Below are 26,208 nucleotides of genomic sequence, written 5' to 3'. Positions count from 1 at the left end.
TTAAAAACTGAACGGTTGATGATGAATAAATTCCCACTGAACAGTGTGTGTATTGTTTGCATGATAGGGGTAAAAGGAACTGAAGCAAGGTGAAACCACATTACAAGACCCTCAAACAGCATAGGTTTGAACTGTGCAGGTCCACTTATACACAGGATTTTTTTACAGTACAGTTCTGTAAATATATTTTTTGTATTATTTTCGTAGTAACGTTCTCTTTTTTCTAACTTTATTGTAAGAGTACAGTATGTAATATATATGACGTACAAAATACGTGTGTTAATCGACTATTTATGTTACCAGGAAGGCTTCCGGTCAACGATAGGCTATTCATAGTTAGGTTTTGAGGGAGTCAAAAGTTATTCACAGATTTTCAACTGCGTGTGGGGGATTGCCCCTAACCCTCGTGTTGTTCAAAGGTCAGTCACACTTCAGAATAGTCTTCCTGATGAGTTAGTGTGTTTTCTAAATAAGCTAACAAAATGGAAACCACATAGCTACTTTGAGATGGATTGGTTAGTGCTAAGATCACTTAGCCTTGTAGCAGAGACTTTCACACTTAGTCTTTAGAAACCTCTAACTTCATGATACCCTAGGGAAAATTTCCAAATAGTTGAAATTGTGAATGGTAAATGTGAGTATACCAAGGTGCCACTTACATGGTATAACTCTAGCCTTCAGGATATTATATTGTAGTGAAATTTACTTAAAACATAAATGTGTGTTTTGTTTTAAAGATTTTATTTATTTGAGAGAGAGAGTGTGAATGAGAGAGAGAGTGCGAATGAGAGAGAGAGCATGAGCTGGGGTGGGGGGAGGCGGAGGGGCAGAGGGAGAGGAGGAGAGGGACAAGTGGACTCCCCTCTGAGCAGGGAGCCCAACATGGGGCTCGATTCCAGGATCCATGGGATGACCTCAGCCAAAGGCAGACGCTTAACCGACTCAAGGCACCCAGGCACCCCATAAATGTGTGTTTCTAAGCAAATCATTAAATAGGTGAAATAGCTTGTTTTCAGTTTTGTTTGGGTGATTCTAATTGCCTCACTAAATGCATGTTGATCCTAGATCTTGTCTCTTGCTCTGCCAAATTTTATATTGGCTTTTAAAAACACATTTTTTAAAGAATGGCTTCAGATTTTATAAAGGGTCATTTCTGCTGTGAGCCTCAGTGGGGATTTGAGCTTGTATGTGTGTGTCTAGGCTTATATTAATAGGAGGGGAAGAAGAACCTTTTGGTGGGAACTTTTAAGGGAGGAGAGAGACTCATTGGGACTAGCTTGAGCCAGGAAAAAAAAAAAAAAGCTGTGCACTGAACAGAAGAGATTTTTAGTATAGCATGGTGCTTGTGTTTTCTATAGTATACAGACTGTTACCTGGGTCCTAGGAAAAGGGACTTGGAAAAAGAATAAAAACTCAAAAAATGTATCACTAAAATCTCTGTAAGTTGCTCATGAAGGAGTATTGTTTGTTCTATCCACATGACAAATATTGGGTTCCTACTCTGCCAGTCACTGTATTGGATGCCTGAGACACAGCTGTGAACAAAGATAAGGTCCCAAGTGGGGAGGAGGGTAGTTTGACCTTTTCCTTCCCCTTCACGAATTGTGATTCTTTGGATACATGAGAGCATCACTTAGGCACCAGTGGCAGAACACAGGTCTGTGGCTGTGCAAGGATTAGAGGACTTTAGGGATCTGTAACATGGGCCACAGTGTCCCTCCTGGGCCTGAGCTGTACCAGTGGCAGGTTTGAGAACAAAGTGAAAACGAGGGTTTACTAAAAGATAGGTAGGTAACAGATGCTACCAGTCTTTAGGAATGTCCTTCAGTGAAAATAAATAAATATCAGTTGAGAGACTTTGGCAGTTTGATTGGAAATTGTTTTTGAGATAGATCTTATACCCACCAGAGCTTCTGTCCTGAGACATTTTGGCAATTTGATATATATATGGTTCAATGGAAACAAATATATATTTAAGCTTTGTATTAAAGCAAAAACTGATTACTACCAAAATAACTACCTTTTTGTTATTAATAACATACAGGCGTTTTTTAAATCTAATTTTTAAATTTTTTTTCTTTTTGTATCTATTTTTTTAAATTTTTTAATTAACATATAATGTATTATTTGTATCAGGGGTACAGGTCTGTGATTCATGAGTCTTACACAATTCACAGTGCTCACCATAGTACATACCCTCCCCGTCCTTGTTTTAAAAATTTTAAAACATAGAATGCAAATGAAAAATATAAACTGCCATATATCCATCACTTAGATTTAGCAGTTAACATTTTGCTGTTTTTGTTTTTTCACTTTTTTTCCTAAGGTGTTTTAAAGCAGTTTAAAGATTTAATGATATTTTATCACTAAATACTTGAGTATTCATCTGTAAAAGGATACTTATTTTGTTTATAATTGTTTAACTTTTATCAAACCTAAGAAAAATAAAAATAGTGATTTAGTACCATTTAATACTTTTAGCAGATTTTCTACATTATTCTCAAATATATTTTAACAAGTGGTTTGAGCCAGAAAAATGAATACGGTGGGTATGTTTGGTCAAGTCTTTTAAGTGTCTTTAGAATAGTATTCATTTCCTTCCTTCCTTTTTTTTTTTTTTTTTTTTTTTTTAATGCCACTTGGTGAAAGAATTGGCTGACCAGTCTTACAGGATTTTGTACGTTCTACATCTCTTGGGTATGTGTCTTGTTGATGAGCTTGAGGTCAGGCAGGTTTGACAGCTATAGATTATGGGTAATATTTTGTGCCCCACTGTTAGTGATGAGTTACAAGACTTTGATTTAAAACTTTCTCAATTTGTTTCTTAGGAGAAAATTGTGAGAACCACGATCTGGAAGCTAAAAATGTGTAAGGATATTTTAAATGCTATGAGAAATAAAACTTCCCGTAATGGTTCCCTTTTGACAATCAGGGAGTGAAGTCTTTGCACTTATCGGTTAAAATCACTCAGCAGTCAGTGGGTGGCAGTGTTTCTTCTGGTTTAGAAAAATAAAATGCAAGTATTTGTGGTTTTTGTGAACCAGTACCTAATGTGTTTCATCAAATAGCTTATTTTCATATTGTCTCACTGAATTGTCTTCCTTTTCCCTCCACGTTTTTGAGAGGAAAATGTAGAAGAAATATTTTTATTTCGCGTACTTGCTTCATTATTTTCCCTTTTCCAGCTGAGCTTCTTCCCAAATTCCTGTGGTTTCTTCCTTCATTCTCTGTCTTTCTCCTTTTACCGTTGGGCTGAAAGGGTAGCGCCATTGCTTATTCTTCATTCTAACCATCTCTGTTTGGGTAGAGGCCTTTCGTTTGTAGGCTAGCTAAAAAGAACTTGAATTAGAGCTTTAATGTCCTCAACTAGGTGCTTAGCTCCAGAACTGAATATGAGACAAAGGAGAATGTCAATTAAAAATTTCTTCTGGCAGTACTACTGATTCTTTCTTGATTTTTGCCTTAAATGCTGTATGCCTTCATTCAGCAATACCTGCCATTTGCCAAGCTACTTAGGTGCTTTTCATATTTATAGGACTAATTAAAGTGGTACTTTCATACTATTAATTTTCAGGGCTAGCAAGCGGGAAGAATTAATAAAGATCTAACTTTGCCCTTAATGTCTGTAACTGTTATGGCATTATTTTTTTTTAAGAAATGGGGATGAAAATTTCAAAAATTGCTGAAAGTTGCTTAAGGTAGAATGGATAGAACCTTTGATTATCTGAATTATGGGACTTTTTAAGCATGTTTTAGAGTGAAATGATAAATGGAAAGAGGACGATTTTATGGAGCAAAATGGAATTTTATTACAATGACTGATTCCACCATAATGAAAAACTTCCTTTTCTTCACTTTTGTGACAATAAGAACCTTTGGTACAGTGTTCACAGATGTTCTGTGGTATATTTTGTTTATTTTGTTTTTTGTGTTGGGAGTCAGTGGGGAGGATTTTATGTTGGGTATGTGTACTATAATTTACATTGTGCATATGCAGGTGGTGGAACTCTGTGAAGGGTTATTCTCCTGGTAACAGAAGAAGTGCCTGAAAAAATTATAACAAAGTAGTTTTGCCATTTTGCTAATGTTATTGTAAAATATCTTGAAAATAAATCTGACATGTTTTTTTGTTAGCTAGAATGCAGCAGGAAGTTACTCACAGAAGAGGTCTCAAATAAGGCAGTCGAAAGCTCTTAGCAGAAGGAAGGAGGGGAAGGGACAAAAGCAGGGAAGGAATGTGTTTTGTCTTGCAAAACCAACAGTTCTGGCCAAGAAGAGGACCAACTACGTGTTTCACTTGAGAGCCCCTTGCTAGATGTATCTCCCTTGATAGCCCCTACATGAGCCAGTTTGAGCTGGATTAGAAGTGAGGACCTGTGCAGAAGCCCCCCTGAGTTGTCCTGAAGTTACCTTTAGTTCATTGTAACTCTGAGGTCTCCTCCTGTGGGCAGAGTTTTCATACATAGGACGTGTGCACTAGGAAGCATGTTGACATGCTAGGCAAGCACAGTTGAACCAGAGTGCTTATGTGAGCTCCCTGCTCCTGCCCCCTGATACACTGAATAAAGGTTTCCTGTACTAACCTCACTGAGAGAGAGTGCTTTGAGAGCTATCTCCTTGTCTCCTTATTTGTAGCAAATAATACAAAGTTCTTTGCTTTCAATACTTTCTTGGGTTGTGTTGTATTTGATGCACCCCCAGCAGTGAACCTCCTGAGTTCAGTTATGTTATGCTGGTGATTTAGGATGGTAGATTATCCCTTACAAGTTTTTTTCTTCAGCTGGTGTCAGATTCCATTTGGTCAACCTTTTTTCTCAAGCTTAATCTTACTTTTTAATTAAGGAACTGGGGAATGGTTACTGTTTTCTTTATTGCATCTGGCATGCAGTGCTAGAGGAGTGCATTGAGAATTAGATGAAAGGCACTGTGACTCTTAGGATTAATGAATGGGACTTGCTCCAAATTTTATATACATACAAAGATTGTATATTTATATATGAACAGTGTTCAATTTATATTAGCTGTCTTGCATAGGTACTCCATGTAAATAATAGAACAGAAGTTCATGTTTTTCTGTTGAGTGTTGTACAAAGGAGGGTTGAGACTTAACGGAAGAATTTGTTAGGTGAGATTCTCATTCAGACAGTTTATTGCATCCATATTAGCAGCAGTATTGATCTTGGTGAGTGTGGGGCAGTTTTCCTTTTTGTTGTTATGGAAAAGAAAATTCTACCATTATTGAATTGTTACATAACTTTTGGAGAACAAGGATTTGCTATATTGATTCTGAATGTATAGGTAGTATCTACTTAGTATTTGTATTTTGGTATTAAAAAGTTTTAACAGAATTTATACAACTAATGTTTGTTTCTTTTACCAAATTACTATGTAGTTAATTGCTACATACTATATTAAGAGGCATTAGAACATAGAGGTTAAAAATGTAAGCTCTGAGCACCTTCCTTGGTTTCAGTCCTGTCTCTTCCTCTTGCTAATTACACTCTTTGCTCTTGGGCAAGTTACTTAACCTTTCTACACCTCAGGTGAGCAGGGAGTCTGATTGTGGGGCTCCATCTCAGGACCCCGGGGTCATGACCTGAGCCGAAGGCAGATGCTTAACCGACTCAGCCACCCAGGTGCCCCTGAAACAAATAGTTTTAAGAAGGAGATGTGAAGGAGGGTAGAAAGTAAGTTGTAAGCAAGAGACTGCTTTAGAGTATAATAGTTTTCTGTTCTTATTTGAAATTGGGGTATGTCTCCCCTTAGATTTTATTTAATACGTATTTATAAAATGGGTCTAAAAATTATGGCCAGGGCTATAGACTTCAGTTTATTTTGTTGAAATATTTGCTGCAATAAGAAATTATACTTTAGTTTAAAACTTTGCTTTTAGGTCTTATGTATCATTACTACTTCTTTCCTGCCTCTAAATCTCTTTCAATACTTTCTTGGGTTGTGTTGTATTTGATGCACCCCCAACGGTGAACCTCCTGAGTTCAGTTATGTTATGCTGGTGATTTAGGATGGTAGATTATCCCTTACAAGTTTTTTTCTTCAGCTGGTGTCAGATTCCATTTGGTCAACTTTTTTTCTCAAGCTTAATCTTACTTTTTAATTAAGGAACTAGGGAATGGTTACTGTTGTTTTCTTTATTGTGTCTGGCATGCAATGCTAGAGGAGTGCATTGAGAATTAGATGAAAGGCACTGTGACTCTTAGGACTTTTAGGATTAATGAATGGGACTTGCTCTTTCACTTTATTCTGGCAGACAAAAGTTTGATGATTTACATGTTTGGAAAAGTATAGGATGCTCTAACTTACATTTACCAGTAAGTGTAATAAAAATTAAGTTGATGAATTTTTCCAATTCTAGATGTATACTTTAGCCTCATAGTCTCAGAAAGGACTTGATTTACTAAGAAAAATATTGAAGTTCACTATAGTCCTAAGTAAAGCTTACACATTTTTTAAAGTGTTTTTTTTTCTTCAGATTATATCCCTTCTGATTAGAATGAATATTTGCTTCTCTGTTACAGTATTGTTTCCTAGGATGATACCAGTTTTAGACCCTTAACTTTTTATGATATTGCTGCTTGTTGTAATAAGGTATTGAGCTAATTATCACTACTGTATTTTGACTATCATGAAACATTAAGATTAAATAATTTGATTTCACTTTCTAATATATTCCATATGTATTTGAGAATATGCTGAATTTATTTATTAAGTAGTCATTATACCTGTTTTAAGCATATGCACAAAATAAGGGAGAGCCAAAGCTCTGATCAGTTAGTGAAGACAGAAGACCTTTTAGATTCCAACAGTTTATTATTTATTTTGGACAGAGAAAAGAAATTAGACATATTGGTACCAGCTCCCTGTGATTTTTGTTCCACATACCAAAAAGAATGACCAAGGCAGTATGGGCTGAATGACTCAGGTGCAAATTGTGGGATGCCCCATTGCTAAGGAGCCTCTTCTAGACCGTAACTAAGTGGTTTTTTTTTTCTGCAGCTCTGTTTTGAAGGGGGTGGGTCAGAGAACTTTATATCTCATCAGAACCCAGGAAGTGAGGAGGTGAGCAGGAGATGGTCTTGTAGAAGTTCCTTACAAGCTTTCCATTTCTTGTTTTCCAGGAGGATTGTAATATGTTCTGCTGATACTCCTATTAGTTGTGTTCAAGTCTTTGCCTTTGTGGCCTGTGTAGATACATGCAAAGTCACCAGGGGGATTTGGCAAAGCTCTTTTCCTACACCTGTAAGCATAGACCATTAAAATTATTGAATTAAAATAATAGAAATGGGATTTTTTTCATAGAAGTTTTATTTTATTTATAGGATTGCATTTCTGACTGGTTTCTGATGCCTGAAATTACTATAAATCCAGTGTTTAGTGGAGATGATATACTCTTATCTGGAGTAAGAAAAAGCATTCTAGAGTATGCTAATGATAACTAGTCATTCATGTGTACTTTCATATCATTTTTATTTAAATTGAATGGCCATGTAGGCTCAGCTGGATTGCTCTTAGACCTTCTGGAAAAACAAACATAAAAAGCTGAAGATACCCCTGGAAATGGTTCTGCCTCAACCTGGGTGGCAGAGGCCAACTGCATCCCAGTGTGAAAGTGAGGTTTGTAAATATCAGTACCTATTAGGAAATCGGCCTGACAAGCATTGTGGTTTGTATGTTCCTGCATTAAATGCCCTAAAACCATAATGGGTAGAACCGGCAGAACACAGAAATTTGATTCTTTTGTAGTAGTATATTATTATTATTATTATTATTTTTTAAGATTTTTATTGATTTTTTGACAGAGAGAGACACAGCCAGAGAGGGAACACAAGCAGGGGGAGTGGGAGAGGGAGAAGCAGGCCTCCCGCTGAGCAGGGAGCCCAACGCGGGGCTCGATCCCAGGACCCTGGGATCATGACCTGAGCCGAAGGCAGACGCTTAACAACTGGGCCACCCAGGCGCCCCTTAGTATACTATTTTATATGTTATACTCAATGACAGTCTGTCACTGTTTTAAAAACTGAATGTTGCAGCATATTAGTGGAAGAAAAAAGCTATAATAGAAAATGTCAGACTGCAGTGCAGGCATTAGACTAAGTACTGTTTCAAGAAAGACGAGTATTTTAGGTGTGTATATGTGTGTTCACAGCAGCAGCAGAGACGGTCCTTGATACTGTACGTTCTGTCTTAAAAAGTTTGAAACGTGATAAATGACTTAACTATTTCACATCTCATTGAAAATGACGTTAAAACTGTAATTAAAAACTGACCTAAAAGCTGAAATGTATTACTCTGTAGATCTCATTGATTACTGAAATCTGTGTTTTTTATGAACAAATTTGTTGATATTTCTTTGCAGTTAGCATCTGGAATTTATAATTTTGCCTGCTCTCTGTGGAATCACCATACAGACACATTCCTTCAACACGTTTCTTCTGGCGGTGAAGCTGCAGTTCTAAGTTCACTAGAACGAACTCTGCTGTCATTGAAAGGTACTATTAAACTTGGTATGTTCATTTTTGGAAATGACATACCTCAGAAGAATCAACAGATAGTTCCTCTGATGGATTATCTGCTCCCACTTGCCCTGGGAGAGTATGTGGTTAGTCTCTCCCTCACATACAAGGCCTTATTTGTGGTTGGTTTTTCGTTAGTGAGAATAGCCTTTCCTCAAGGAATTTCTGGGATAAAAGTGTGGGATAGTTTTATGTTATAGTCACATTTCTGGGGTCTCGGGGCTCTGAATATGTTCCTTTCAAATATTTCTGCTTTTTTTTTTTTTTTTGCTTCTACTTTACACTTCCCTTTCTGGGCTCCTACTCTTATCATTGCTGTGCTAACTTCACTAAACTTCAGTCCTCAAGTGTTCGTTGAGCTCTGTCTCCCAGGTCTGTTTTCCATGAGAACTCAGCTTCTGTCTTTCTTGTTTGTACGTCAGGCTCACTTGGATTTTAGAAGGTGCTTGATGGCATGCCATCTTAGCCTGTGTTTTCCTGTGCTTTGCTTGTAGGTATCCCTTAGCATAAATTTCTGTTTTATCTTCCCCGAGCTGGTTACCTTGACAAATGTATTCTGAGATTCCTTTCCTTTACAGAACACTCATGCTTGGCTCATTCTCTTTGTCTTCCAATCTTTCTCCTCTTCTGGTGTTTAGGCTTTTTATTAGTTTGTATTTCTTAGTTTGATCTCAGGCAGCCTTTAGTGCTCTTACTGTGGCTCATTTTGCATCCTTTGGCTTTACTCATAAGCCCTTTTGTCATACTCCTCTTAGTACCGTAGGATACTGCTGTACACGCTTGGCACTGCTCTCGTGCATCACTTACCATTGATCAGACAGTGGATGCACAGACTTCAAACTGTCAGCACATTTTGGTGAACCTTGTAGACAAAAGCGTGAATGAATTTAAGGGACTGCTGACAAGTAAAATTCATTATACAGGTGGTTGGTTATATAAGTGAGTGGAGATGGTTTTGTCAACATCCTTGAGGAAGAAATTTAAAAGGATTTAGAGATAAACATTTATCCAGAAAGAATTAGAGAAACTGGTATAAGGTTATGTGTACAAGACTTGTGTAAGTTCTGTATTTAATGATTAAGGAATTTTCACTAGTGCTTTTAATTGTGGTTTTCTTACCTTACTGATTTCAAAGAGTAACTCTGACAAAAAGGATGCAGCACTAATCTACATTAGCCTGATTTTAGCTTTCCAGTACTTCCTTGTCTCAGGGTCTTAGGTACACCGTAGCATTTCTAAGATATCTTGACCTGGAAAAATCCCATAGCATTTCCTTTTAAAGTATTTGTTCTGCCCAGCTGTAAATTTCTATGACTTGAGCAAAACTTAAGACTACAGTTTTTGTTATATGTAATCTGAGTCTATACCTGTGTGCACTTAGACATGCATATATATATTCATTATTTCAGTAAATTTGTGGTTAGGTGTTTGACACTAGATAGACATAATAAAATGGTTACACAAATATATGTAAAATGACGCGTGACAGTGGTCTTACAATATTATGGTAACTGACAATGTGGTCAGAAAGGACTTCCTGAGAAAGTGATGTTTGAACCAGAATCATCGTAGGGTAAGTAGACGTTAACCAAGTGATGAAGGGGGAAAGAAAGGACTGTCCCAGGTAATGTGGAGCAAGTACTTTTGTGGGAATGAATGAATCCAGAATAAGGGACTCAGTTTGAATCCTGTTTTCTCCTATGATGATGAGTAACTTTTGAGTTGCATATAATTGTAGTTTGAAACTGATAGGTTTGTAGACAGTTGCGTTCTGAACTTTTTTTTTTTCACCATTACCCCCTTCTAAACCTGTTTTTAGTATACTGCCTTTGAGCTTCATGTCATGAACCCTAACTCTCAGTTACAGAGATAGCAGTGCTATCTGTAACATTTTCTTAAAGTGATGTGACTTTGAATTTTGTAGTCTCTGTTGCTGCCATCTTTGTGTTTCTGATTTGTGCTGTTTTACGTATATTATTCTGTTGAATCCTTTAATAACCTTATGAGGTAGGACTTACTAACACAGTTTACAGACAAAGAATGTGAGATCTAGAAAAGTTGTCCAAAATAATACAGCTGTAAACATTGGAGCTGGGATTTAAATATAGATCTGACTTCCAGTCGTTTATCCTGCTTGTCTCCCTGTGTACACCAGTTACTCATAAAATGTGATGTTTGTTTATACTTGAGAGCTGTAGTCTATTTCAGATTTAGAAATAGTTCAGCTTTTATATCCTTTATAGGAGATACTATATTTTCATTAATGTAGTCTAAAACTAAATGAAGCTCTTTGGTCACTGCTGAGACATAATTTCATGGTTATGGAATAGAGAGATAACTTTCTCAGTTTCAACTTATAGGGGTTATTGTAGGTGAGACGTACTAACAATTATAGCAATTAAGTTTTGCAATATAGTTTTAGAAACATAAGTAGTTAAGATATGTGAGAACACAGCTTTTTTTTTTTAGAATAACAAAAAATATTTTACTAAAACATAAGATTTTCAGAAGTTTCTAGACAAGCCATACAAAATGGTCACAAGCTTTTTCTTGAAGGAAGGATTCTACACTTGACAGCAAAGTCATAATGTTATTAGTGAGGACTGTGATGTTTGTTTAATGTTCCCATTTTGGTTCAAACAATCAAGCTTGTCCACCTACAGCATCTAAATGAAGTTAGACTTGGCTAGAGAGCTTATTCTAAGGAGCTGGTTAGCTGCTTTTAACCAATGCAATTAGATCACCTAAAAAGGGGGAAAGGAGCCCATAAAATTAAAATAAAACTACCTCTCCCCCTCAAAAAAAGTAATAAAGAAAAACACGCACAGCCCTGCAGCTAACCCTGACAGCTACCTTCATTCACGTGCTTTATACTCAGACCATGAGGGGGAAATGAATAAAAGCCGAGAAAGGCCACTGCTTTTAAAGGTTTCACAACAATCCAGATAGTACCTCTAGCCTCTGCTCATGCTTTACAACAGTGAATCAGGACAAGACATAGATTTGCTAATGTGCGTTTAATCACCAAAGGACTGAAGATGTCTGGGCTTTTATTCTGTAATGTTTCTAAGACTGTGTCCATTAAATGCAAACAAAAAAGGAAGAAGTCTTGGCAGAACAGGAGAAGTGATGCACACTTGATGATCAGATCAATTTTAAATATTATTCATGGCATATAGCCTAGTCCATGCTCTAGCTGTTTCTATGGCTTGGGCATCGTTGGTCTTCCACTGCTGCGCTGCATCATTTGCTAATGGATCAGCTGGATTGCGAGCACTTAACAAAGCCTGGACCGATAGCAGAACTGTGCGGATCTGCAGTGCTGGGGACCCCTTATCTTTCAAAATATCTAAACATATTCTTCCCAACTTGTCTACATTAAGATGATAAATTTTGGTCATGAAACATACTTCAGGGGCTGCCATGGGGTATTCTTCTCTGGTAGGAATAGTTCAGGCTTAAAAGTCCCTCCCTCAAAGGGGGAATCCTGGGGGCCAGCAAAGACCACATGAAAATAATGGGCGTTGCTCTCATCTGGTTCTGCCTTTAGTGCCAGGAACTGGTTCTGCCAGCAAACCCTCGGTTGCCTTGATAATCCTGCAGGGCAGCCCAGCCATCTTGTCAGATCCCGAGTTCAGCCTCTGGTCCAAACTCTCAAGAACACAGCTTTTGAATCACAAGAATTTGACTGTCATTCCATCTTTCCTACTTGGAAACAAACCAATGATCGGGGATTACCTTTTTTTATCTATTATATGAAAGGATGAAGTTAGAGTAACCCCCAGTCTTGATGAGGCTTTGTGATTCTGAGTCTTTTTTATGATTATGATTTTATAGGATAAGATACGAGGCATTTAGTGCAATAAAGCTCAATTTTACTTTTCAGTGCTGCGTAAATTAACTGTTAATGGATTTGTGGAACCTCATAAGAATATGGAGGTGATGGTAAGTGAAAGCAGTTACTGATTCTTTGTGGCGTTGGGAAAGTGCTTGGTATTTTCCTGAATGTTTTAAAGCTTATTCTTTTTACTTGGCATTCATTTACAAGTTTTTATTAAGTGATCTTTTACCATTCTGTATGTGTTATACTATACTTTTTAGACTTACGGCCTTTTTTTCAGTATATCAAAGCAGCTCCTTCGTGAAGGGGAGGAAATAAGCCTAGGACAGTTCTCAAGTGCCATGATACATTGAGAGTGTTATTTATAATTTGAATTGGGGTGAACTTCTTGAATTTGAATGCTATTATTACATTTCTAGGTCCATTGTGGACCTAGATATTTAAAATGATTTTTTTTGTTTGATCATAACATTTACGTGTGCTCTTTGTAGTCAGTTGGATGTATATATACAAGAAGGGCAAGCCCTATTGTTAAGCCCAACATTTGTGATGTATATTCATTGTTTGTATGGCATCATCTACTTTTTCTGTGTACAAGAATATATAGCTGTATATATTTTATCCTGAAACAAAATGAGATTGTATTAAATATTTACTCAGATCTGTGTTAGTTTTCACAGTGAGTTTAAGTCAGCTAAAATGTTGCTTTGTATAGGTTGCTTTGGGGGTGTTGAACAGAATTGTGAAAAAAGTACATCTCATTGGGTCTTTGGGTCTGCCCTACCAGATTTGACCAGAGTTACTCTGTTTTAAATCTTTAGTATACTGTGCCTGTCAGTAAGATTTTGATTGCAATCATGATTCTACTGTTAAAAGAATTTAAAAGCTGGTGATATACATCATTATAGTGTGATGGCTATTTTGTTCTATAAAAGTGTTACATGCTTATTTTTTTAAAAGTTAAACACAGAAGGAAAGGAAATAAAAAGTCATTTGAAAACTTGGTATCAAAGATATTGCTAAAATTTGTAAGTATACTTTAAGACATTTTATGCATAGTCTTTCAGATATTCTTTTCTCTCTTCCTCAGTTTTATGTAAATGGGACCCATGCTCTGTTTCTTGACTTGCTTTTTCTTAAATTTATATGTCATTTTTCTCATGGGTATTTTTCTCATGTCAGTAATATATGTTATGTTTTTAATGATTCTATGGTAAATCCATGTGATTACTGTCAGTGAGCTAATTTTTAAAAAGTGATAACATTAATATAGGATTCCTATATTTACCTGCCCAGTTATCCATTGGAGCTAGGATTTAAATACAGTATTTAAGAGACTCATTTACTCATTGAAAAGTAATGATAACTAACAAAAAAAAAAAATCCTAGTTATCCACTGATGGATATATAGGTTGTTTCCAGTTTTTAATTGTTGGTCAGTGATGTTGGAATGAACATTTGGGTATATATGTCATTGTGTACTTTTCTGATGCACTCTTTAGGATAAATTACTAGAAGTGGAAATGGTTGATTCAAGTACAGGCACATTGATAGCATTGATTGATACTGTCAAATTGCCAAAATATGTAAAAAAAAACAGCCATAATTTTAATGCTGATACATTTTAAATATTTATATTTATTGCCATAGTGCCATAAAACACTTCCAGAAACCAATGAGACAGCTTCTCCTAAATTCCTGCACTGTAATGCATTAAGTTGCATAAAGGCAGAGACTATTTCATTCACTGTCCGTCCCAGAGCTTGGAATAGTCTCTGCCAATAGTAAATGCTCAGTAGTTATTTGTAAAATGAATGAATATGTGATAGAGTAGAAACAGTAGGTCAGAAGGCTCAGTAATTATTTTTATATGCAATATGATTCTGAATATCAAAATTATGTAACTAAAATATTGATTCTGTTCATTGGTGTTTTGTTTTTTTAGTAAAAATGAATTGATTTGAATCACGAATTCCTATAAAGTGGAATAGTGGTTTTCAGTGGAAACTGTCAATGTTCTGTGAGCTTTTGGCTTTCCCTTGAGAGTCTTTCTTCTGTCTACTGAAACTGTATGTCCGCTTTTACTCAGTTATAAATGCTGTTTTGTAGCAGTTAAGGTATATTGACTTGTTGGAAACAAAATAGAATTTTAACAAGTTAAGGGCGGTTTTTTAAGTAACATAAAGGTCTTAAAAATAACATGGAACTTAAAAGATGCTTTAGAAGCGCTGTATGATAATGGTGAGATTTTGGTTTCTGGAGGCAAATAGATTTGGATTTGAATCTTGGCCTTTTCCTGATAGCGTGGCCTCAGGAAGTTGAGTTGTTTACTTATCTACCCTGATACTCAGTTTCTTTTCTTTTTTTTTTTTGTTTATAATATGAAGATGAAATAATAGTACCTACCTCATTGGATGTTGTGAGGATTAAGGGAGATAATGATTTTTTGTAAATGGTTCAGCTAATTAAAGTGCTCTATAAATGACCATTTAATGGTTAATTTGAGTTATTGTGTAATTATATAACATAAATCATAAACTGTAACTTAGTTTATTTGGCCTGCAGAGTAATTAGCTGTCTATAATTCTATAAATTCTTGATTCTCTTGATCATTGGTGACTTTTATCATTTGCTACTTTCTTCCGAGAACCCCGATTGATAAACTAGTATTATTTAAAAGAAATAGAGTAAAATTCTTTCTACGTTGTCATTACTTTTTTTTTTTAAGATTTTATTTGACAGATAGAGATACAGTGACAGAGGGAACACAAGCAGGGGGAGTGGGAGAGAGAGAAGCAGGCTTCCCGCAGAGCAGGGAGCCCAATGCGGGGCTCAATCCCAGGATCCTGGGATCATGACCTGAGCCGAAGGCAAATGCTTAACGACTGAGCCACCCAGGCGCCCCTACGTTGTCATTACTTTAAGGGACCATTGGACTACTGTATAAATTTAAAATACATATAGGATCTCAATGATCTTATTCTTCCTATAATGAAACATTTTGCTCTTTCATCATCCTAGGAGTTATTTTTTTGTTAGTTATCATTACTTTTCAGTTATTCTCAACTGTGGTTAAAAAGACTGAAATAGTGTCAAATGTAAGATGATGGAATTGCCAGAAGGATGAAGCAGTGAAATTGTCATCTTTCAGTTTCTTTATTGGGTTGTGCACTGTATTCCATCATCTTTAAGAAGGAATAAAGAAGACTGGAAGCACTGTCTATCATTTTATTCTACTTTCAGCTTTTGTTTAACACACTGAGAATTCAGAACTTCATTTTCTGCCCTAATTGGCAGAGAAGAAAATTGACAAGAGGAAGAGGTTTCGTAATTTTTACCTGAATCAGAAGATGGATGCTCTAAGACAGACTGAGAGCAGCATTCTAGGTCCTGATAATGATGGTGAAATTGTCTAAGTGAAATCTGTTTCTGAGTCATCAGATGATGATATCCTAGTTGAATTGTCTCAAACTCAAGAATGGATGAGTGGACAACATATTCCTAAGGACAAAGAGGAAATAATACTATTCTAGTTAGTCATTCATCAGAATGGCCTTCGCCATGTAGTTATTTTGTGCAAAAACTTGGACCATCCTATTTGTTGAAAGAGCATGTGACATCTTTTATACACCAAAGTTTTTTGATCCAAAAAGTCTGTGATGTTTAAATTTTTAAAAATTTTAATTAAGTTGTTTTTCACTATCCCTTTATATCTGTAAAATTTTTATAACATTTCTTAAAATACGTATTAGCAAATAAGGGTTGTTTAGATTTTTACCAGATCATAATTGATGACACTTGTTTTCTCTTTTATCTGAAGCTAATAAATTTAATACTTGGGCTTAAGAACTTCTACTTTAAATAATTAGTACCATTTATTCATATACCGAGTACTTAATATTCTCAAATACTGTTCCTGGATTCTGGGATAGAGTAATGAACACAGTGAAATTCTGGCTCTTAGGGAGTGTACATTCTAGTGGGAGCAGACAGATAATAGACAAACAGTATGCCAGGGGATTATAAGAGCTGTGAAGAAGAAAATCAGTGAGGAGAATAGAGATTATCTAGTTAAACAGAATGCTTAAATAATGTTTTATTTATTGCAAAGTGATTAAGGTAACTGAAATGAGACATTGAAGAGATGAAATACTGTATTTTCTAATGGAAGATTTGTTAATAGTATTTATTTTATCTCATTTTAACTTTTTAAAATGATGTGATAGATACATTTTAGTATTTTTGAAAAAGTATAAGGGAGCTGTTTACAACAGTAAATTGAGACCTTAAAAAAACTTTTTTTCTAGGGTTTTTTACATGGAATATTTGACCGTCTGAAGCAATTTCTGGAATGCAGTAAGTACTCCTTTGACAGTAGATTTTACTTGTAGAATCCTTATTCATAGCTTGTGCTCTGCTTATGTATCTGAAAAGGCTAACCTCTTGCATCTTGATCATTAATCCTTTGAGGTTGCATTGGGAGCTCACTTTGTCTTCATACACCTCTCTTGTCCTGAGTATTGCGGAAACTTTTTTTTTTAAATCTGTTTTGTGTCCTGTTTCTTTGTAGATATTTTTACTGCTACTGCTCTTTTCCATGCATATATCCACAGCAGTCATGTATTTAATACTCATTAAATGTAGCTCCTGTGCTACATGCCCCTTAGACTTTGTATAGGTTCTGTCTTTTTTAGTTCATTTTACATGTGGGTATGATATAAATTACCTTAAATGGTACTTTAATTTTGTAAATCCCTTGTATATTAATCTTCACTGGCTTATCTTTAGGGCCTTCTCTCATCCACTACACACAAGAGAATTTAGCATATATATTTGTGTTACAATATACTCATTGTCTGTTTGTTATCCTTTTCCCTGTGATTGTAAGCACCTTTACTCAACATACACACCTACAAACACAGAATACACACGCATGTGCTTGCATGCGCACATACACATGTGTACATCCTGTGTGTGTTTGTGTACATTTACGTACGTGTGTACTTGGGGACTTAATTGTCTGAGAAGATATTTTAGTGTACTCACTTTTAGGGAGTTGTTGATTGTTTCATGTGAGTCATTTTCAGCTTAGTAAAAACATTGTTGAGTCTTTTGCCAGGTACTGTTCTGGGTACTGTACATGCAAAGATGAATAAGACAATTTATATAAAGTAGTTTACTTTTATGAAAATGGTCATTTTCTCTGGTCACCCTGTGGAAAAGCAAAGGGAAGAATAGGAGTCCTCCCAGGAAAGGAGAATGTTGTAAATGATGAGATGATTCAGAAGAGTATGATTATAGGGAGTAGTTGATGGACTGGTGGACACTATTCTGAATATACAAAATTAATTAATTATGCCAGGGAAATTTTCTGAAGAAAATGGTCAGAAAATGCAGGAAAAATAATGAGTATGTTACTCTTTGAATGCTTTGTTTTTACCTATTTTGCTTGTAAATTTCAACTCTGACTAATTTAGATTTTGAAAATGTGATTGGTAATTCATGGATAAAATTGCTACTTCCCTTTTACTTTAACATGAGCTCAGTTTGTATTTTAGGATTAATTTTGTGAAACATGGTACTGGGGATGACTGTGTCTGTTAAGTACTTGTAAATCTTTTTAAAAACTTGATGATTAATTTTTTAGAGTTGGGAAAGCACAGTAATGAATTTTAATGCAAAACGTACAAAAATATATCTTGACTATTTTTGTGAAAAGTTTTGTCATTGTTTTGATTGTGAATTAATGGAGTATTATAAACTTGTACTAATATTTGAATTGTATTTTTAACAGGTAGAAATATAGGTACAGATAACGTATGTAGAGATAGATTGGAAAAGACCATCATTCTTTTTACTAAAGTGGTAAGTTTTCTTTTTATTTTAAGTATGTTTTCTTAAATAAAATACATGTACTCAGATTTAAGAAGGAGAATGATGTAAGCATACATTCTTTAATGTGAAGTAAGTTATTTTCTGACTATTTATAGCAAAGTTAAAAAAAACTATTTTGAAGTATTTAGCATGCATGTAATAATTAAATTTATATGCCATATATCAGTTATAAGTCACTGTATTGTAAAAAAAAATCCTAATATTAGAGAAGTTCATTCCTCTGAAGTTTCTTATTCTCAAGCCTACTGGATAAAAGCAGAGATAAAGAAGGTACCAGTTGCAGCTGAGCAGGAACTAGGTCATATGTAACAGGCAGTGTAATATCAGGAAGTCACTGTATTCAGAATGACAGATTATCATCGTCAATATGAAACATCTTTTGAATAGAATTATATGGGTGCACTTGTGCTAGGCAATGTGTATAAATTTCTGATAAAACAAAGTTTTATAGAAACTGATTTTTATGAAATTTTGGCCTGGGGATGGTTGAGAGAAGTACATAGAGTTGGGAAGACCTGGTTTGAGGACTGCATTGCACTAAAACCGGTCATTGAAGAGAGGTGGCAGTATCTAAACTTGTAGCCTATTTTCCCTTTTTTCCTGAAGCTTCATTAATAGGATTAAGGTTGTCTGTTCCCCTGGGAGTAGAAAAAAGGAGTAGAAATGAGCTGTTCTTACGTCTTTGGTTAAGTTGCAGTACCTTTAGTTTCAATTCTCCTTATTTCCCACAGTTAGGTTCTAAATAGCCTCAACAGCAAAAGCCTACCTAATCTTCCAAGAGCCAGCAGGAAATTGACTCAGGTAGTTTAAGTTAAAAACCAAAAAAAACACAAAGCAAAGTAAAATGCCATGATGTGGTTAGTCAGTGGATCTGTGCAGTGTTCATAAATAATTTCATTTATGAAATTCACATTTATAATGTCTGGCTTTATTAAAGCTTTACAAATTGGAACATTTCAAACATATTTGAGTCCCCTTGAGGTCATCCCTTAGCTTCAGGAATTATCAACATATGTTGAAAGTTAGCTGTTTTATCTGTATACTTCCTCTCCCTCCCCTCCTTGCTGGTTTTTAAAAAGCAAATCTCAGATATCCTATTAGTATTATCTATAAATATTTGAATATATATCTTTAAGTGATTAGGGGTTTAAAGTAACCAATCTAACACATTTAAAAAGTAGGAATGACTTTTTATTATCCTCTATTTAGCCAGTTTTTAGATTTTTCTCAATTTTTATTTTTATTTTTATTTTTTTTTAAAGATTTTATTTATTTATTTGACAGAGAGAGACACAGCGAAAGAGGCAACACAAGCAGAGGGAGTGGGAGAGGGAGAAGCAGGCCTCCTGCGGAGCAGGGAGCCTGATGCGGGGCTCGGGGGCTCGATCCCAGGACCCTGGGATCATGACCTGAGCCGAAGGCAGGCGCTTAACAACTGAGCCACTCAGGCGCCCCAGATTTTTCTCAATTTTTATAGTTGTTTTGTTGGAATTGGGATTCAGTAGTGTCAGTTCTCTTTTTTTGTTGTTGTTGCTATCTATTTGTCGAGGTAATAGATAATTTCCTTCTAGGGCTTTTCCTGTTTGCATTTGGCTCTCTCCATCCTGTTGTGTTACTTACCATGTTCCTTTGTCTCTATACCTTTCCTCTTCCCATTTCTCTTATAAATTTGTAGTTAGATATAGAGGCTTGATCATATTCAGACTTTATTTTGTGGAGGAGGGCAAGGATGGCAAGAGTACTTTACAAGAGTATTGTGTATTTCGTATTGCATCACATCAGGAGATACAGTGTCTATCTTCAGTGCTGAGGGAGAGCTAGCCATTATAAAGTTCCTCAGCAGCCTTTCCCTGTTGATTATTTTAGAAGCTATTAATGATCATGCCTACATCTGTTGTTTGATAAGGGGTTACAGAATGATGGCATTCTATTATTTTGTTGGCATTTGTTAGCCAGAATTCTTTTGTAAAGAAGAAATGTACCTCATCAACTGGTAATTGAAATGTAGTTTCACTTTTTGCCTTTATTACTTTTTAAAGTCCTGTCTTTTGTATACACACTTTTTGTTTCATATTTACCCATTGTTACTGAATTAAGTATGAAGTGGGTCTATTTTGGACCCTGGACTAGAAATAATAGAAATTTCTTGTCATGAGATACAATCTGACATTACCCACATTATAGGATGTATCCCATGAAATCAGTTGCACGTGTATTACATGGAAAACTACATGTATGTAGATTCTCCACCAAGGTTCAAATCTTGCCAGATGTATATTAGCAAAGTTATAAGATGTACTTATGGATGATTATATTCCTATATGAACTTGGAGAAAATTTAATTTTTTTCTTTATAGCTTTTGGACTTCTTGGATCAGCATCCGTTTTCATTTACTCCTCTAATTCAGAGATCACTGGAATTTTCTGTAAGCTATGTATTTACGGAAGTTGGTGAAGGCGTTACATTCGAACGATTCATTGTTCAATGCATGAATCTTATTAAGATGATTGTTAAAAATTATGCTTATAAGCCATCCAAAAATTTTGAAGGTAATGCCTTACTGGCAGTTTTTTCCCCCATTATTTCAAATGTGAAGTAATTGCTATTTTTATGTATTTGAAATTCATTTACTTAAGTGTGAAAAATAAAATGTTGCTTGGACATGAAATAGAGGTGAGGATTAGAGACTTTAATATGTGAGTGCCAGCTTTAAAAGCCATATAATGCATTTAGTAAACTATCTTTTGTAGCACAATAAAAGGTCAATTGAAGGCTTGGGACTTTAAGAATTAAGTACTCCAATAACCACTGCAGTTCATGTTGTAAGCTGAATTTATTTGTACAATTAAAATTTTTCTCTGACTTCAGTGAGGTTACTTCTAGACATTGGATTGCATTCATGTGCATGTATACCAAGATGAATGAGGAGTTCTTGTAGGAGAGGGAAAGACATACGTATCTAAGTCACTCCCATATGGTGTGATAATACAGCACGGGGATGTACAGGCTGTAGTGGGAGGACAGCTGCAAGACTGATGTGTGTGGTGTGAATAAAGAAATGTCTTTGAAATTTGCCCTTAAGAAAAATGAGAATTTATACACCACTTTATCTTCTCCCCCAAGAGTGTATTTTTAAATTTATTGAAGTTACATAATCCAACTTTGGTAGAATCTTTGTATGATTAACTTGGAAATTTTATTTTTCTAGATAGCAGCCCTGAAACTCTAGAAGCTCATAAGATTAAGATGGCATTCTTCACATATCCCACTTTGACAGAGATATGTAGAAGATTAGTCTCTCATTATTTTCTGCTAACTGAAGAGGAACTGACAATGTGGGAAGAAGACCCAGAAGGCTTTAGTAAGAATCAGTTTTTCAGTTTCGCCTGGCTTTTCTCCTCCTTCCCTAAATACGTATCATCTATTTGAACGATAGGCATAACAACATTGTGTTTTAATATAGCACTTCTGATCTGAGAATCTTGGCTTTTAAAAGGTTGTTATCTGTTAGAACAAATTGAGAAGCAGAAAATGAATGATTTTTTCAAATACATGGAGTTTTCTCCAGAAAGATACCTTTTAAAATTTTTAGATATTCCTATGAACATATGATATATAGTTTAAAACAAAAGTATAAAATAAACTACCTGTCTCTGTTCTCAGGTCAGTTTGTACTTTGTGATTCATTCCATCTTATTTTTTATTAGTAGACATTTCTATTTCAAAAAGAAATTTGGAAAATTACTGAATTGCTGAATAGATCACCTACTTAAATTTTAATTTTAAGGTGAATTTTTTGATGCTTAAAATGTTTTTCTGGGAGATCTTTTTTATCTGTTTGAATTTTAATAATAGAATAAAAGCAAGGTCCTTGCTACAGAAAATCAAGAAATTATGTGTCTAATAAAGTACCTGTGTGTGAATAAAGTACCTGTGTGTGAATAAAGTGCCTGTGTTTTACTTAAGCCGTCCTCAGACATAGGCTAAATTTTAGGCTCTCCTCATCCCTTTGACTGGGTGACTTTGTGTAGTTCTATTCATACGTTTCCTAAGATTTTAAGAATGCCTCAGATATTTTGGAAGACTTGTCTTCGCCCTCTTTTTGTTATTTAAAAATAATTTTAGTTCATTTAGGAAATACAGCATTACACTATATGTATCCTATTTTGTTTTTGCTTTTTCTCTTAGCTAAAATCTTAAGTTTCATATGGCTTTCTTTATGCAGTGGATATAATAGTATAATATGACATATGACACACTGAATTCTTAGATTTGTACAAGTCCCTGAAGTATTTTACTTTTTAAAAAAATTTAAATATAGAACATTTTTGAAAATGTTACTAATTATTTTAACTTATAAAATGTTGTTATATTGAAATGAAATAATCTCAGGATTGTAGTTATATTCGAGTGCTTACTGTGTGCAAGTCAGGTGATATCACTTACTCTGGAAGTGACAAAGCCCTTTGAGCTTTCCTCCATAGAGAATTTTTAACGAAAGTGAGAATGCTTATGTAAGCACTTGATGGGAGACTCCCATACACAGATGTGATCTATAGTGTATAGTAAAGAGGTCTGTGTAAGGCCTGTGTTCCCAAGGATTTGCTTTCAGTGTTATGTTTAAAACCATTCATGGAAATAGACTGACATTATTTAAAATCTTTGTATTCCAAAATGAAACTTTGGAAACACCATTATTGCATGGTGAGCATCTTTTGTCGTATTTTTAATTGCAGCAGTGGAAGAAACAGGAGGAGATTCTTGGAAATACAGTTTGAGGGTAAGTATTGATTGAAAAAAAAATTGATAGGGAAATACTTAATGCTTCTATAACTCTTAGTAGAGAATGATATTTTGTTGAAGATTCCAAGCATTAAACCAGACAAATAGGAAATATAATTGTAGGAATCTGTATCTGAGAAGAAAGTACTTAATTAAATTATGAACTTTAACCTAAATTTTTGTTGTTCAGTTTGGGGTTTGCAAACTGAATTTTTCTGCATTTTGCAGTCACATTGATGGAAAAGTAATTGTCAGTGCAGAAATAGGAAATGTTTTTGAAAATGAAAACTACTTCTCTTTGGCTAGAATGATTCCCACCCCCCCCCAAAGTATTTCAGTAATTTTGAAGCTTTTTTTGATATGTTATTTCTTGTACCACCAAATGTGATTCTGAGACCAACCCACTGCTTTTAATTTTAGAATGCTTTCTTTCTTTCTTTTTTTTTTTTTTTAAGATTTTATTTATTTGTTTGACAGAGAGAGACACAGCGAGAGAGGGAACACAAGCAGGGGGAGTGGGAGAGGGAGAAGCAGGCTTCCTGCGGAGCGGGGAGCCCGATGTGGGGCTCGATCCCAGGACCTGGGATCATGACCTGAGCTGAAGGCAGACACTTAACAACTGAGCCACCCAGGTGCCCCTTTAGAATGCTTTCTAGAATGCTTTTCTAAGCACACATTTTTTTGATATGGCCAATATTTGAGGAAAATTAATCAAATGTAGCCTTCTAACTATTTTTTGTGTGTGAAAAGTTGTGTTTACGTAATTTACACTATTATTTTTCTAAGAATATACGTTAATGTTTTTAGTTTTGTAAGCTTACATAGAAAACCAGAGATAGAGAAATTATTAGTGCTTTAAATTTTTTTAAAAAATTAACTGCTTTAATTTTTAAAAACTTTGCTTTATGGAAAATTTCAAACATATTAAAAAATAGAATAATATCATGAGCCCTTGTATATTCCAAAACCCATGTTTATTAGTTACCGACTCATGGCTAATCTTATTTCATATGACTACCTCCCAACCCCAACTTGGATTATTTTGAAGTAGGTATTTGAGGTGACATATCATTTCATCTATACATATTTCAGTATGTGTGTAAGATTTGTTTTAAAACATAAAGCATGTTACCTTCAAAATTCATAATTCCTTTGTATTAATGTGATGGTTTTGTACTTCTAAGAACCAAAATGAATCATTCTTATTAAGTAGCTAACACTGACTTCTGTTACTGTTTGTGTCTGTTAAAAGAAATACTATTCGTTGGGTGGGAAGGATGGGGTGGCTAGGTGATGGACATGGAGGGAGTGTGTGCTATGGTGAGCACTGTGAATTGTGTAAGACTCATGAATCACAGACCTGTACCCCTGAAACAAATAATACATTATATGTTAATTAAAAAAAAAAATACTGTTTTATGTGGTGAATTGAATTCCTGAGTTGCAGTTGTTACTTATTGTGTCATTGCTAAGAAAAATACATAATTTTTAACGAATTAGTTCCTGCATAGTCATTTATAGTACTGAATCTGCAAATGAATGTGGCTTTAGATTGCTTTTTTTAATTTAAAAAACTGTTAATTAAAAATAAGTTATTTTCTCTCTGGAGTTTTACTTTTTGAATGCCTAATGCCAAATGATTGAAATAGTAAAATAAACTTTCTGTGTGTTAGGAATCAAATTATAATTTTTCTTTCCCAGTGTATCTACAACAATTGTAATCTACTTTATGTAAAAACATCAAGAATTGGAAACATTTTTGGAGTTTTATGATTTTAAGAATGAGTATTCTTTGCTTTATTGTAGAATTGATCAATACAATATACCATTGTTTTCACTAGAAAATTGGGTTTCTTTCCTCTCCAGCCTTGCACTGAAGTACTATTTATAGATATATTCCATGAATATAATCAGACTCTTACTCCTGTACTTCTAGAAATGATGCAGACACTTCAAGGTGAAGTATATTTTATACCTTATTAATCCATGTTCAGTTAAAATAGTTTTGAGTGCCTGCTTCCCATGTGCAATGCATTTTTTCCTACACCATATAATAGATGGGAATCTGAGGAAGACCCGAATGTGTTCTTTTCTGAAGGGATGGCTTTCAGGGTAGAGAACAAGAATGGGCAACTGACAAAGGCGGCCTTGAGATAGGCCATTGAACATGATAGTTGGATTTTGCTCTCGTAAGCATACTAGCAGCATAAGCAAAATAGTAGGCAGTCAGGTATACTGCGTGGAGAAGTGGTCTACCTGGAGTGTGTTGTGAAAGTAGTGGGAGAAAAGGTCAAAATGACAAATGTTAGGCTCAGGATGGTGGCAGTGGGAATGGAAAGAAGATAATGGATTTAAGAGAGAGAATGATGGTGTGAACTTTCTGGTACTTGATTGCTAATAGCAGATTGTGCATAAGTAATATCAACTGTAATTTATCATTTCTGACTTTTCTACTATATTGTAAATTCCAGGAAGAGGGGCAGTGATCACATCTGTTTTGTTCACACATTATTCCCAGTGTCTGGTACTCTCAGTAACTGTTTGTTGATTGACTTGTGGTGACTGACTGACTGTGCTGGGCAAGGGAGAGTGACGGACATGATCCTGAACTTGAGTCTTAATGACAGGGAGGCTGTTATTAGTAGTGCTTGGAGATAGAGTTTTACTTTTAGAGTGTGTGTGTAAAGGGCCTTGGGAGACAAAAGCAAGCTCAAGGAGAGAACCCAAGATGTTCACCTTCAGGCATATGAAAAGATGAAGGTCCTGTAGAAAAAAAAGCCAGGTCAGAAACTCTTGCAGAGGTGTGAGGAACAATATGGGAGTGAATCCTGGAGAGAAGAGCACATTATTAGAAGTGTCCAGTGATGGAAGAGGCAGAAGGCCGTGGAATCTTCTGAGACAATGGGTTATTTGAAATGTTGGGGCAGAAATTACATAGTAAGGGACCAGGGATTGAGCAGGTGTTGATATAAGAAAATAATAGCAAGAGAAGCTTCTGTAGGGAAGGAGATGCTTGATCTTGTTTGTGGTAGTGAGCGGGCAGCTTACTTTTCAGGCTTTTGTTCTCTGAGAAACCTAAAGAATGTTCTTAAGTTATAAACCAAGGGAAAAAACTGTCAGGTTTTACTTTGTTCATCTGTGAAGATAATTTTAGTGTT

The 26,208-nt window shown here is 35.3% G+C and overlaps 1 protein-coding gene and 1 pseudogene across 3 annotated transcripts in view; one reads left to right on the top strand and one right to left on the bottom strand.

Moving 5' to 3' along the window:
* The window catches only part of IPO11 (importin 11), a 209,479-nt gene that overhangs the window by 42,491 nt on the left and 140,780 nt on the right, over window positions 1-26,208 (top strand). For 2 of the 3 annotated variants that reach the window (XM_032404353.1, XM_032404354.1), the window contains exons 6-13: window positions 8,375-8,507; window positions 12,418-12,476; window positions 16,680-16,728; window positions 18,167-18,237; window positions 20,625-20,817; window positions 21,477-21,629; window positions 23,005-23,048; window positions 24,917-25,007. In XM_032404353.1, the coding sequence (XP_032260244.1) occupies window positions 8,375-8,507; window positions 12,418-12,476; window positions 16,680-16,728; window positions 18,167-18,237; window positions 20,625-20,817; window positions 21,477-21,629; window positions 23,005-23,048; window positions 24,917-25,007 (793 nt within the window). Of the gene's footprint in view, window positions 1-7,136; window positions 7,258-8,374; window positions 8,508-12,417; window positions 12,477-16,679; window positions 16,729-18,166; window positions 18,238-20,624; window positions 20,818-21,476; window positions 21,630-23,004; window positions 23,049-24,916; window positions 25,008-26,208 lie in introns of all 3 variants that reach the window. The other variant, XM_032404355.1, reaches the window with a different exon arrangement.
* Window positions 8,517-12,394, bottom strand: LOC116632396 (annotated as a pseudogene).

The sequence above is a fragment of the Phoca vitulina genome, unplaced genomic scaffold, assembly GCF_004348235.1.
Source record: "Phoca vitulina isolate PV1807 unplaced genomic scaffold, GSC_HSeal_1.0 scaffold6, whole genome shotgun sequence".
NCBI lineage: Eukaryota > Metazoa > Chordata > Mammalia > Carnivora > Phocidae > Phoca > Phoca vitulina.
Note: the sequence above shows the minus strand (reverse complement) of the source record. Positions and strands in the feature narration are given on the sequence as shown.